The sequence below is a fragment of the Myotis lucifugus genome, unplaced genomic scaffold, assembly GCF_000147115.1.
Source record: "Myotis lucifugus unplaced genomic scaffold, Myoluc2.0 scaffold_8, whole genome shotgun sequence".
Classification (NCBI taxonomy): Eukaryota; Metazoa; Chordata; class Mammalia; order Chiroptera; family Vespertilionidae; genus Myotis; species Myotis lucifugus.
The window spans coordinates 651,320-665,222 of record NW_005871056.1 but is presented as its reverse complement, the minus strand read 5'-3'; the positions used below and the strand labels follow the sequence as shown (position 1 = coordinate 665,222).

The 13,903-nt window shown below is 35.1% G+C and overlaps 1 protein-coding gene across 1 annotated transcript in view; it reads left to right on the top strand.

Annotated features, from left to right (window-relative positions):
• KCNH8 (potassium voltage-gated channel subfamily H member 8) overlaps nucleotides 1–13,903 on the top strand; it is a 275,437-nt gene that overhangs the window by 151,461 nt on the left and 110,073 nt on the right. The window contains 2 exon segments of the mRNA XM_023749297.1: nucleotides 7,243–7,370; nucleotides 12,447–12,687. Of these exon segments, the coding sequence (XP_023605065.1) occupies nucleotides 7,243–7,370; nucleotides 12,447–12,687 (369 nt within the window).

The following is a 13,903-nucleotide window of genomic DNA, read 5'->3' as shown; positions in this document are numbered from 1 at the left end:
TACTTTCGCATATTGACACAAATTCTCGGTATGGGCCAGGAAAAACCAGCTCCAGGCTTTCATGCAGCTTAGATTCTCCAGTGTTAAAAGCAATTAAAAGGCCTCGATATGCTACACTCAAAATCAGTGAAAGCAGACCAATACCTAGACACAACATGAAAACTATTTTTTTACTCTATTTTAAAATAGTTACAGATTTACAGGCATTTGCAAGGACATGAGAGAGAGAGAGAGAAACAGAGAGATCCCAGTTGCTCCCAATAGTTACAACTTACATAATTATAGTATAATATCAAAACTAGGAAATTGCCACTGGTATGTGTGCATAGTTCTGTGCAGTTTTATTACATGGGTACATTTGTGTGACTACCACCACAAGCAAGATATAGAACTATTTTATCACTACAAATGTTTCCCTCTTACTACCCTTATGTAGTCATACTACCCCCTACCCTACACCATCCCTACAGATAATCTGTCCTTTGTCTCCAACAATTAGAGAATGTTACATAAATAGAATCATGTAGCATGTAACCTTTTGAGATTAGCTTTTTTCACTGAATATAATATGATGTCAAAACAAAACAAAAAGCCTAGAACAAAATAAAAAACCAATTCACCAAATGTTAAATTATTTCTGGAAGTCAGTATTATGAAAGACATTCATTTTCTACTTTATGCTATTTTACATTTCTCAATTTTGTAAAATGTACACATATTATTTTTTCGCATTCAAAGAATAAATGTTTATGTACTCTATAACTGCAATTGAGTATGAAAAATAAACGCACTAAAATTTTAAAAGGAAATGCACAAAACTCTTGATATTGAAAATAACCAAGCATTCTATACTTTTTAATTTTTTGGTATTTTCAAATTTTTCATAATGAATTTGCATTTTCTTTGGAAAGTTTTGGCCCTTTTACAAATTACAAAAACTGTGAAGCTTCTAATGTCACCCATTAAATATGAGTTTTCCCTTGGTTACCAATAGATATCCTCTATTAAATTAAAGAAGATCCCTCCTATTGCTTGCTTATCATGAAATTATAAAAAAACACACACAAGAATATTTAATTATATTTTTAAAATCAGTACTTATTGAGATGATAATATGCCTTTGCTTCTTTGTAAATTATATTAAGATTCCCTAAAATGAAGCCATTGTTGGCATAATCCCACATAGGCATGGTATATTTCCTTTTAATATTCAGTACACTAATGTTTTGTTTAAGATCTTTGGATCTATATTTAAAGTGGTAAATATAGTTTTATAGTTTTGGTATCAGTTTTCCAGACTTGTAGATTGCATTCAGAAATTTTCAGTCTTTTTTGTTCTCTGAGGCTTTAAAACAATTATTTGTTCCTTTAAGGCTTGATAACATTGACCTTTAAAACCATCTAAAGTAGGCTTTGGTGTGGAGTGATAAGCAGTGTGAGATGGACTCTTTATTGACTTTTATTCCACAGTTATTAGTCCATTCAAGGTTATTACTTCTTTGGGAGCCTATTTTACTAATTGGTTGTATCTCCCTCAAGGTATTCAGTTAATCTAGAAGACTATGCTGATATAATTGTATGCAAAGTAATTCATAATTTTTAAGTTTTTCTAAATTCATGGTGCTTTTAAATTTTTTAAAATAGTGTTTGTGTTATCTCTATTTTTCTCCCTAAATACAATTGCTAGAAGTTTAATTATTTTATCTTTTTTGGTTTTATTGACCATATTTTTTAAACTTTGTTTTTTATTTTATTTATTTTACTTCCATTTCTATATCCTTTTAGTTTACTCTTATTTGGATTTCTCGTTATAGAATATATTTATTTTGTGACTTGAAAAGTTCCATATATTTTACATTTTAAATATCTTTTGTGTCATGTGTTCGATATTTATATGTGGTATATTTTATGATGCATGCACTTTAAGTATTAATTTTCCTCTGATCCATCTTTGATCATATCTATTGGGTTTGGATATCAAATATTTGGTAACATTATTTCTTTTTAAACATAATATTCACATATTTCCAAGTCTATTAATTTTATTTACTAATTTCTTTTAAAATGAAGTTACATAAAAACTTTGGGGAAAATCCAAATGCTTAGAATTTGAAGTAGAGGGAAGATTTTTCTCACCCATGTGACCTACTTTTTGGAATCTTTTTGAAGTTGTCTTTGCAGAATAAAATCAATTGTTGTGAATATTCCATAAGCATGTGAAAAGAATGGATATTCTATGTTGGACATCACCATAGATATATGCCGATTAATTATTGATAATTAGTATTTAAATTCCCTATAATTTTATTTATTTGTTGCCACAACAATCTACCAATTTCTAAGACAGGTTAAATTATTTTATTGTGATTTTGTTTTTGTTTTTCAATTTGATTTGGGTTTCTAATGATTTTCTGCTTTCAAGAAAATCATTATATGATTCAGAGCATGTGAACTCATATATTTTATATGTTCTTGTAGTTCTCTAATATGGGTGTGTTTTTTTTAAAGCCATCTTGAACCAGAAGTCTGGATTAATATTTAAATGGAACACATGTTCTAATATGTAAAAGATGTATTATTAAAGTATTTTACAGCGTAAAAGAGAGGACATGAGGGGAAGTGGAAAAGAAATGTAACCTAAAATAAACAGAGAGGGAACATTTTCCAGTGTATATCTCTTTTGAGGCAAGGAGTAAAATGGGAGAAGAAAAGACCACAAAGGAAACAATTCCTGTTTAGGAGATAAGATCCATTTTGACTTAACAGGTAGCACAGATAAGTAAAAATATCTAATAAGAATATTCTTCCTAGTTGTCTACTATAGTAAGGTGGGAAAAACATGAGCTTTCAAGTAAAATCAGTAAGAATTCCAAATCAGCCTTCCCACTTTGAATTTTTCCAAATTACACAATTTCTATGACCTTTAGTTTGCTTTTTAAGAAGTGGAAAAACTAATGCCTATCAGAGTGAGAATTAAATGAGAATGAAGACAAAGTTCCTAGGCTAATGCCTAGAACATGTTGGGGGCTAAGGGAATACTGCCAATACATGATGCTTTATTGAAAAGTCCTAACTCGCTGGAGTATAAACATAACATTTAATTTTTTTCTGGAAATTATCCTCAGTATTGCTCAATAACTGAAATTGCTTATTTAACAGTCCTGCTTAATGACATACCTAGCACCTCCTCTCCTAACATGTTACTCATTTACCTACAATTTTTGACCTGATGGTAATCGCCAAAACATTGAAATCTTCACCTTCTTCCTGTTAGTTCACTACTGTTTACTTTGTTCGTTACCTTAGCTTTCATGGTTCATAATTTTAAAGTCTTGTTTGCATATACTCTTACACCTCAGTATTTTTTCTTTATCCATCTAGCAAAGCTGTAAACTCATAACCAACTATTTTCCCTGGCCTGCACACAGGTTGCTAAGGATTGCTGGTATAAAACCTACACTCGGACAGATGGGAACCCCCTCTAAATTTATTATTTGCAGTCTCAAATAGGGCAGTCAAATTCCCCAACAAATCTATCACTTTCACTCCAGGGCTTGACAGCCCATCCCCTACAACAGATGTTTCAAGCACTCCTTAATGTCTTCAAAGGACCAGCTCCTAGTAATTAAACCCTCATTCTTAGCATTTGACATTTGACATTTGACTTCACCTCCAAAGTCAATGAGAAAGAGAGGAAGAGTGGGAGGGAGGGAGGGAAGAAGAAAGAGAGAGAGAGGAGAGAGAGGAGAGAAGAGAGAGGAGAGAGGAGAGAGGAGAGAGGAGAGAGGGAAGGGAAGGGAAGAAGAAAGGATGAGAGGGAGGGAGGGAGGGAGGGAGGGAGGGAGGGAAAGGAAAAGGAAAAGGGGAAGGGGAAGGAAATCCATTAGTCATACATCTTAAGCAATTGATGGTCCACCCTCACCACCATCACCACCCCAAAGAGATTAGTCAGGTTCCACTGTTCAATGGTTCAAAACCACTCTAGTCTTGTCTCTTTTTTGCTGTGAAATACTTTATAATAAAAAACATATGTAATATGAAAATATTATTACAAATCCCCATACACCAAAAATCCAGTTTAGGGAATAGAATTCTACAAATGCTATTTAGTGGAATAGCATGGTGGCCCAGCTAGAGACTATATTTTCCAGTCTCTTAGTAGGTAGCTGTAGTCATGTGAGTATGTGAGTATGCATAATTTTACAGCATATACATTTCCTAAACAATATGTTCTTTAGTTTTAGTTTTGCATGTGTGTGAACATTATAAAAATGTTGCCATTTTGTCTGTGTTCTATTTCTTTTGTACTCAATATTTTGTTTCTGAGGTATTTCTATGCTAATTATTTCATTCATTTTCCACTTATTCCCACATGAGTCCAGTTTAATAGAAGTTGTAATAGCCCATATCATGACTATACCAGCATTTATGCATTCTTTTGTTTATGGACAATTGGCTAGTTTCTAGTTTCACACATGAATATACATGTATATTGCATATGTGTATACATTTATGTGTTTGTGTACATGTGCAAATTACAAATATTGCTGTCATACATATTTTGTACCTACATATATTTTTTAAATGAGCTGTTCTCTATTTGTAATTTTTTTAGTTAGGAGCCATCAACCCAGGACCACTCTGACCTCTTTCCTCTGCTTGGGAGATTTTAGATCACTAAGTGGAATGATTTTCAACCCCAAACTTGCATGAGTGTATAAATTGTGACAAAAGTTTTTAAAGAAACATATTTTTATTCCATTTAGAGCTAAGACCAATACAGATACAGTTCTTTGACATCTCCCTTTGAGGGGCTCTTTTTAAGACTATCAAATTGCTGTTGTTGGATTTAGAAAATCTCAGCTATTAATTAGATTTCTCCACTGAAAAAGGAACTGGCTTATTAGCTGTCAGAAAACTCTAATCTGGTCCATTTTGTAGTTAGCTTTGCAATTCCACCTGGCATTGTGATGCTCCCTCACACTGAGTAAGCAGCTGCTGGCCGTTCCTACCACATTTCTATAGACATTGGCTTAAAAATCTGACTGTTTTCACATTTGCATATATTTAAAGTTACTCTCTGATGGATTAATACTTACATTTTCAGACACAACTTAGAAGAGTTTCTACTAACCAAAATGTTGACCACATAAAGACATGATCCTAACTTCCAGCAGTACAATGAAATGTGCTTTGTTCAGCCCTGAGTTTCCAAAAAACTGACCCTTTTGATGTTTTACCATGTGTTTTCTAATCTGTTTTTAGTGTTCAAGTCTATAGACTATATCATGTTTTATTTTAAACACTCTTTCAATGTAAATCAAAAGGTGAATAGTTAAAAACTGACAACCATGTAGCATCAGATTAGACTTTGGCAGTGAATAAAAAATCCTATTTTCTAGTCATTAAAAGCATCCCAGAGTGAAGTGGGAATGGAGAATGATTAAATTCTTTGAAAGACTTGGAGTCCAAGCTCAGATAGGCAGGGACAGTGATACAAATTAGTCTATATGACATTCAATACGTGCTGGCTTCACATACTGTCTCTACCCCTTACTGCTGTGTGATCATATGATATTAAACCTTTCAATTCTCTCATCTGTAAATGGAGGATAATATTTATGAGGATTAATTGAAACAATAAATACTGAAAATCTAGAACAGGACCTGGCATACAGTAGCCATTGATAATAGTTATAGTCTATCCCCAAGGTAGCAACTAAACCAAATCATTTTTGTGAAGGAGAGGAATCAAAGCTTTCATAATACTATGGAGATTTGATGATGAAGCTTAAAGAATAGTTTTTAATTTTTATATTTTGCAGTTATTGCAATCATTTATTTATGAATAATTATGTTTATCAACTGACCAAACCAAAGACTAATGTTTCTTAATGTCATATAATTGATTGATTTCTTTATATTTGACAATAACCCTTTGGAAAAAAATGGTAAGTCCCTACCTAATTTTACTGACATAGAGTCCAGTCGAATTAAATATTTAATTGCTGAAAATAAAAGTAGACATAAAGATGTTGGAAGAAGGCATGCATATATTTTTAAAAATAATTTTTGAGTGAAGACAGTTTGGTTATGCAGGCCATAATGTCTAGACACCTCAAATAGATTGATAAATGGGACAACATAAAATTTTAAAATGTTTATTTATACTGCATAAATTAAATCTAAACTCAAGTAACAAAATGGGAACACTGGGCAGCATATATGACAAGAAAGTGGCAATTAGTACACAAAGAGCTCTTACAAATCAATAGAAAAATACCAACTTAACTTCAAAATTGGCAAAAATATGAACAGACTTCATAAAAATAAATTCAAATAGACAATGAATATTTAAATGAAGGTTCACCCTCATTCATAATTTTGAAAATGCAAATTCAAACAATATGATGTTTTAAACTATCAAAATGTCAGGCAGCACTCATTTTATATTTCATAATTTTGATGTATGTGTGGTAAAGCAGGCACATCCATTCAACTCTGGCTTGGAATGTAAATTGCTAGAATGAAATTTGAAATACGTATATCAAAATTTAAAATGAACATATCCACTCCTAGTCATTTACTTGCTGAATATGCTGACACACCAGTGCAAAGCTCTATGCAAAGTGTTTAAGAACTGTTATTGCAGGATTAGCTATATAGTTTTTTGGTGTGTTTTTTAATCCTGGATAAATCTAAAAGTGCATGATAAGGAAATAGTAAAATAAATAAGGTAAGTTATATACTTAACATGGTAAATGCTTAGCTATTAAGAAAGTGAGAAGAAATACAATGTGCATTTTGGAATAGTTTACAAGTTATTATAATGTGAAAAAATAATATGTAAGAATTTATTATAAACTTCCATTTATGAAAAAATTATGTAAATGTAGATACAGGATATATATTATTTTTCTGGGGGAAATAAAGAAAAAACATATTGGGAGTAAGAATTTGGGGTATGAGTATGGAAAAATAGGAAAAAAGAGGTGAGAATGTTTTATTTAATATTTCAAGTTTTCTGAAACTATTAAAGTTCCTCTGTGCTCATGTATGTTCTACTTTTATTTTAAAAACTAATGCAATTATTATGCTCATTAAAATATATAAATTATAAAGGACTAAAATTTTAAATGTCAGCAGAAGCCTTGTGCTCTTGAGAGGGAACTGTCTAAACTTGACTTTCTTGAGATGAAATGATGCATTTATTGGTGCTTAATGAGTTTTATTTTCCCCTAGACAAAGCCAAAGGGAGATCAAGAGCAGGAACCCACTTCGACTCAGCCCGGAGACGGAGTCGAGCGGTCCTTTATCACATCTCTGGGCACCTGCAAAGAAGAGAAAAGAACAAATTGAAAATAAATAATGTAGGTGGATATGTGTGTACACTCTGAATGCTAGACTTTCCCCTGGTGGCAATGTTTGATTCACTTAAAGAAAGGCTCCATTTACTCTTTTATTGGCTTTCCTAGATTTTTTTCCACTTTGGCTTGTGCTTTCCTATACAGAACAAACCGGAAAAGGTCAGTAGTCATGAGGCATTTCTATAATAAAAGTGCTTAATCATTGTGTTATCACAGCAGAGAGATTAGAATATTGAGGTCAGTACAATAGGATACTAGGAGCACTGTAAATGGGGAAACACTGGCTATATTTTCTGGACAAGATGATGCAGCAAGTCTTATTACACATTACACATTCATAGTATGTTGGTTAAAATTTCTCAAATTAAATTTTAGTGGCATCTACTTTGCACTTTATCTAATTTCACGTACGGGACCATGAACAAATCAAAATCATTACTCCTCTTTAAAAAATTATGTTTTATACAAAACACAGTTGGAAATTGCACACAGTAGAACATTGAATTTGAAATTACATGCCATACATTATTCAACTTTGTAAAAAGTTGCACTCTTAGTAAGTAAAAGTAGAGCTACTTTCTGAAACCTGGTGCTTATCTGTCAAAAGCCACAGCAAATAACTGTGCCTATAAAAGGCGATTCTACAGAGTTTTACATGACACATATCCGCCAGGATTTCACACTTAATTTCTTAATTGGTTCTTAGCACTAACAGACTTCACTGAGAAGGCCAGAACTATGTCTGTTTGGTTGTAGATACTCAAGGATAATTTTTCAAATGATGACGATGTCCTTAATTTGCACTGTGGAATCTCTAGAGCACACACTTTTGGGGCATGTCTGACTAGGGGTGGCAGATATAAATACTAAGGGTCTAACATGCCAGTGACATTAGAAAAAATCACATCAAACAACCAGAGCTATTTGGGGATCAATCTAAGATCCAGAAGTTCTGGGAATTAGGGGCACAAGAGGATTCTTTGGTATCTTACTTTGTACGGGGGAGCTTGAGACTACCTAATCTGACATACAAATGCTTTGATAAAACTGAGTCACGCATCAGACATACAAAATATCCACTTCTCTGAGTGTGACCAACAAAGAAGGATGCATTTGCCCAGGTGTGGAGGGAAATCTGACAGCGAAATGCTGCAAACCTGGTTCTGCTTCATTGTGACTCCCTCTGGAAGCCAGAACAAGCTGTTGGGCTCCATTTGTGCTCCAGGGCCATCGGCCATGCTGGCGCTGACCTGCCATGCACCACTGTTGAGAGTCAAACACTGTTTACCATATTTTGTCTTGACTTAAAGGTTTTCTGGGGATATATGTGCCTCCGTGTCACATGGATTTCCGGAGAGTCTATAGACAGACTTGAAACAGGGCACCAGACTTGATCCATGGATCCTACTCGGGTTCCTATTTACATCTCCCTTCAGTTACCAAGTCAGCCTTAGTGACAGTAAACAAGTTCTGGGGAGAAACGAAGGTAACCACATCTGGGTTTGATTCTATTCAAGTCACCCAGCAAAGCTCCTACACAAATATTAGCCAGAGATTCAGCAATGCTGAAAGCTGACACTGTCTTCTAGCCTTTCCCTGAGAATCATTTGAACGTAGCAAGTAGTATTGAGCTTTAAAATGCATTTGCTGAACATGCTGTTTTCCCCTTTAGAGTGAACAAAGTACAGAACACTACTTAAAAACTCATTTTAAAAATCATAATTCCCACCGCTTAGCTAATTAGCTAAGTTGCCATTCATTTAAGAAGTACAGACATCAAGGTGGAACATAAAAATAATACACAGTAATTACGGATGTCTAATCCACACAGTGATTTAGCAATTCAGGTAACTCTTACTTCTAGAAGCAAAGTATGGAATCAGAAAAGGCCCTGTTCATTATCTCCTTCCAAGGAGAACAGGGTAGACTAGCTAAAAGAGCAGGAAGAGAGAAGGAAGAAGAGGAAAAAAGATCCGGGCAGTTTATTAGCTAATCAATCAATCTTTGGGAAATCTGGCTATTCACACACACACACACACACACACACACACACACACACACAGACTTCTTAATATTTGTGTAGCTCTCTATTTCCAAATCCCTTTTACATACATCATATTATTTGATTCTTACCCTTAGCCAGTACCAGAGATGATGTTTATTAGTAATGTGTGAATGATGGAAAAGAACAACCTAGGGAGATCTCCAAAGTAGAGCAGTGGGTGTGGAAGCCAGCTGTGAATCCTCTGACTCAGAGACCCTGTGCCTCTGACCCTACCCCGCTGCCTCTCTGATGCAGTTCTGTGGACTAAGAATATATGATCCAGCCACAGACAAAAGATCTCAGCAGGCCCTTAGCAAGGTTCCATCCCAATCAAGATGTAACACCTTTTAGTCACGGCTCTTACCCTGCCGGAAACATCTTGGAAAAGGTGTTTCATTTCTGCTTTCCTTGATTTGTTACTCTATTAAACGGCACTGGGATGATGCAAGTGTCTCCAGCAGGAGCGCCTTGGGAGCTTAAAAGGAGAGTGCTTTAAATGGTCGAGTTTACCTGCAGGGTAATACTAATCGTCATCCAAGGGTACACTCTGCTAGGATACTCTGTGTAGTGACTGCAGAAACATTTTCTTCTCTGTTTGCTCATTCAAAAGTTAGTTTTAAAGAAATACTGCAAAAATAGTTTTGGAAACAGCTTAATTAGACATTAGCCTTAACCATTGTGTTTCAATAATTTATGGGGTGGAGGTCAAATAGCTAAAACACCATTGGTACTAAAGAATATGCTTTAAAATTAATAAACAATATTTGAGAATAGTTGCTTGTATTATTCTTTAGGCCAGCTCCATATGTTTCAGGGTTACAAATAATGTCTTTTTCTCCCTACTTGCTAAAAGCACACTTTCCAATTATAAGAAATTTTCTTCCAAAAAGATTTTTGATAAAACTTGACAAATGAGGTGGGAGGAGAGAAGCATCTATTTTTTTCACTCAGGTGATTGTGTCAAGATGTATATAGGATTTGAGTGTAAATCTAAACTCAAAGCTTAAATCTAACCTGAGATGTGTTAGTTTGTCAGTATCTTTTAAAATCATTTTAACTAATACATTTTAAGTAGCCTATAAAAATGAAAGCTTGTGACTTATTTTGTGATTTGTGGATATATCTAATATATTGCTGACCTTTTACATCAGCATCACTTGTGATTCATATAATCAATATAATCCAAAGAAAATACTTTACTTCTTGGCTTTTCCTGACCCTCATTCCTAGGGTTGGCTTCTCCACAAACAAGATAAAATTTTTATTTCTGTAACACTATCGGAAAAGACTTACTTGGATAGAAATTGAGATAGTCCTTTATGGTTTCTGGTGATGTCTTACTGTAGTAAATATTTTTTTTTAATTCTATTGGAATGCATCATGTCCTATTATAAAGTAGATGCAGTGCTTCTCAACCTTGAGGCTATTAATACCTATGGACCCTAACTCTCTTCTATGCACTAACCTAAGCTTTGATAAGCCCAACAGTTGTACTTCATTCTCCTCTTTTCAACTCTATGCCAAAATCTATCTTTGGAACCTGATCCTGGAAACTATAGAATGAGATGAAGGAGAAAGGTCAAGTACCAATTAGTCTCAATTTTAGACATATATTATTTATTAATTTTGAAGTATATTCTTTAGTGCCAATGGTGGTTTAGTAGATGCAGTGGCAGATAGGCATCAAAAAACAATCTGAAAGTGGTGAAGCAGTTTCTCGCCAGGAAACCCTGACAATATGAGCTTCCTGTGTGGGTTAAGTAAGAATATTAACTGAAAGTGAAAACATGTTTTAGGGTTGCCTACCAAGAAAAGATGCAAGATAAAGGGTGCCTTAATATTAAGGTCGTAGAAATACCTCACTACTGATAGTTACCACTAAAGGGCTGAGTGTTCCGATCACTCTGAACCTTTCTTGAGCTCTCAAGTGTTTCAGGGCTCCCTGAACAAAATACATTAATTGGTTCTTTCCTCTATGGCTGAAATAAGAAAACACATTGTGCCCTGCAAGTAACATGTATTCCAGAACTTTTAACTGTTCCGTTCATTCAACTTAACTTTGACATTTCAGTTTCCATTACCAATCTTGTATTTCTCATTAATTGAGGTTAAAGCGAGGTCGACAAGTATCTGGTCATAGGCTTGTCAAACTTCCACACATGCTATTGTTGCACCTCCCTTTGTCTCATAGCAATAAGGAGAGCTGTTCATCAATTTTGACTGCTTTCAAAGTGAAGTGCTTTTGCAGCTGTAAAAACTCCAGCTATTCTTCCGCATTTAATCAGCTGCATGGTGAACATTGCCTTTCTCCTCCCCCTGATTTGAATAGTAACTCCAAAGTGATCATTTCTCCCTTTCCACCTTAACCAGAGCTAGCTAGTGTCAAACTGAATCCATATCAATCAAGGTTATGAAATATGGGTTCCCAGCTTGAAACTTCACAAATAAACACAATGCAAAAATGCAAGTAGTTATAAGAACTGGGTTATATTTTGAAAGAAATGTACACAGCTATTTAAAATAGAATGTTTAAAATAGAATATTGATCATATTATCTCTCTCTAGAGGGGGAAAATTGTACCTTCGTTATCATTAGAAGGATTTCAGGTCAAATATATTCTTTAGCTAATGATTGTCACCTCAAAATTATAATTATATGCAATGATCTCATGACAATAGGGATATAAATGTATCTTGGAGTTTAAAATGTGTGTAGGATTATATTTTCAACTTGTGGAAGTTTATAGGTGATATTTTAGGTAATTATCTTTTCATTTTTAATGAACAAAATCTGGATTGCTCAGTTAACATTCGTGACTAAACTCTGCATGTTTCTATAACCTATAACAAAGATCTCTGCTCAATTTTAGTATATACATCTCTACTTTTTGCATCACCAACTTCTAAAATCCACTTGTAAGATAGACCGACATTGTATGTATAAACGATCCTCCTCACAGACGTGTGTCGAAGGCTGTGTGATCCTGGTTTCTAACGTTGTGTCTCCCTTCTCTTCTCTTTGTGTTTATCCACAGAATGTTTTCGTAGATAAACCAGCGTTTCCGGAGTATAAAGTTTCCGATGCAAAAAAGTCCAAATTCATACTTTTGCATTTTAGCACTTTTAAAGCCGGCTGGGACTGGCTTATTCTCTTGGCAACGTTTTATGTTGCCGTGACCGTCCCTTACAACGTTTGCTTTATTGGCAACGACGACCTGTCCACGACTCGGAGCACAACCGTCAGCGACATTGCCGTGGAGATCCTTTTTATTATAGGTAAGAACCAGCGCCTGCTTTCCTAGGAGATTTGCATAGGGGGAAGCAAGTGTGTTCCAGACTTTTCTGACACAAATTTGAACTAAGAACCATTTGCATGGGCATGGCTCAGCCTCCGATGCAAATTTTGGAGATGCACATATTTGAATGTCTGAAAATTACCTCTTCCAACTTTCTCTCTGTTCCTTTAGTGCAAACCAAGATGAACCCATGCTTTGTGCTTTCATCTTTATTTTGTCAAAAATGGGCTAAAAAAAAAAAGACTTAGTGGCTGTTGTGTTTGTACTCACCCATCCATCATGATCTTAACTGTGTCAGAGGTGGTGCTTGGCAAGAACTCATCAGTGGTGTTCTGATAATGGTCCAGTCCTGGGCATGGTTCTCCATGCCCTTCCATGTTCTCTCGGCACGTTGATGGTGGTTGCAATAAGAGACCTGGTTGCAGAAGCAGAGGATTACATAAGGCTTCCAGTAAATCAGGAGGAGCAGTGAGTATCTGATTTTAACTAAAAAAGGCCGCCAGGGATGTTTGCTAAGAGTATTTATCTCTAGACTATTGGGAATGTCAGATGAAGCTGCATCTCTTCCCTCTTATAAGCCTTTTCCTACATTCTATGCCTTAAATCTTTGTCTTGTTTAGACCAAAGCTTAGCTCTTGCTTGCACATTCTTAGGCAAATTCTAGATCTCTGCTATGGCTTGAACTGACTCCCTGTGGAGTTCCCTGTATCTTTCATTCATTCCTGTGGAGTTCTTGGTCTTCATTAGCGACCTTATACCTACTTCTCTACCTCGTCATGGTGATATAGGGCAACAACCTTATTGTAAATATGAGAGAATGTTTGGAAATATTTTCAGACAGTTTTTAAACAGAGGAATGAGAAATGGATTTTAAAGTTCAAAGGAAAGGAAATGAGGCAGATCACAACCTTGCTTTAATGGTGGTAGTACTCTCCATGGAGCTGGTGAAGCTTTGGGAGAGGGGGTCTTCCAACTGAATGAGCCGTGTTTGTTCTGGATGAGTTTGTATGACCTATGTGTGGCTTTGGTTCCACTAATTAGCATTGCATCTGCTATCTTAGTACCCCTGCCCCCACCCCCAAACGTTGGCTGTGGTATGTTTAGGGCACTAGATGGCACTGTTGTCTAGTTGGGTAGCTTGGGAAGGCTACAAATTCAAGGAAACTTTAATTTTTTTAACCTAACCTATGCATTAT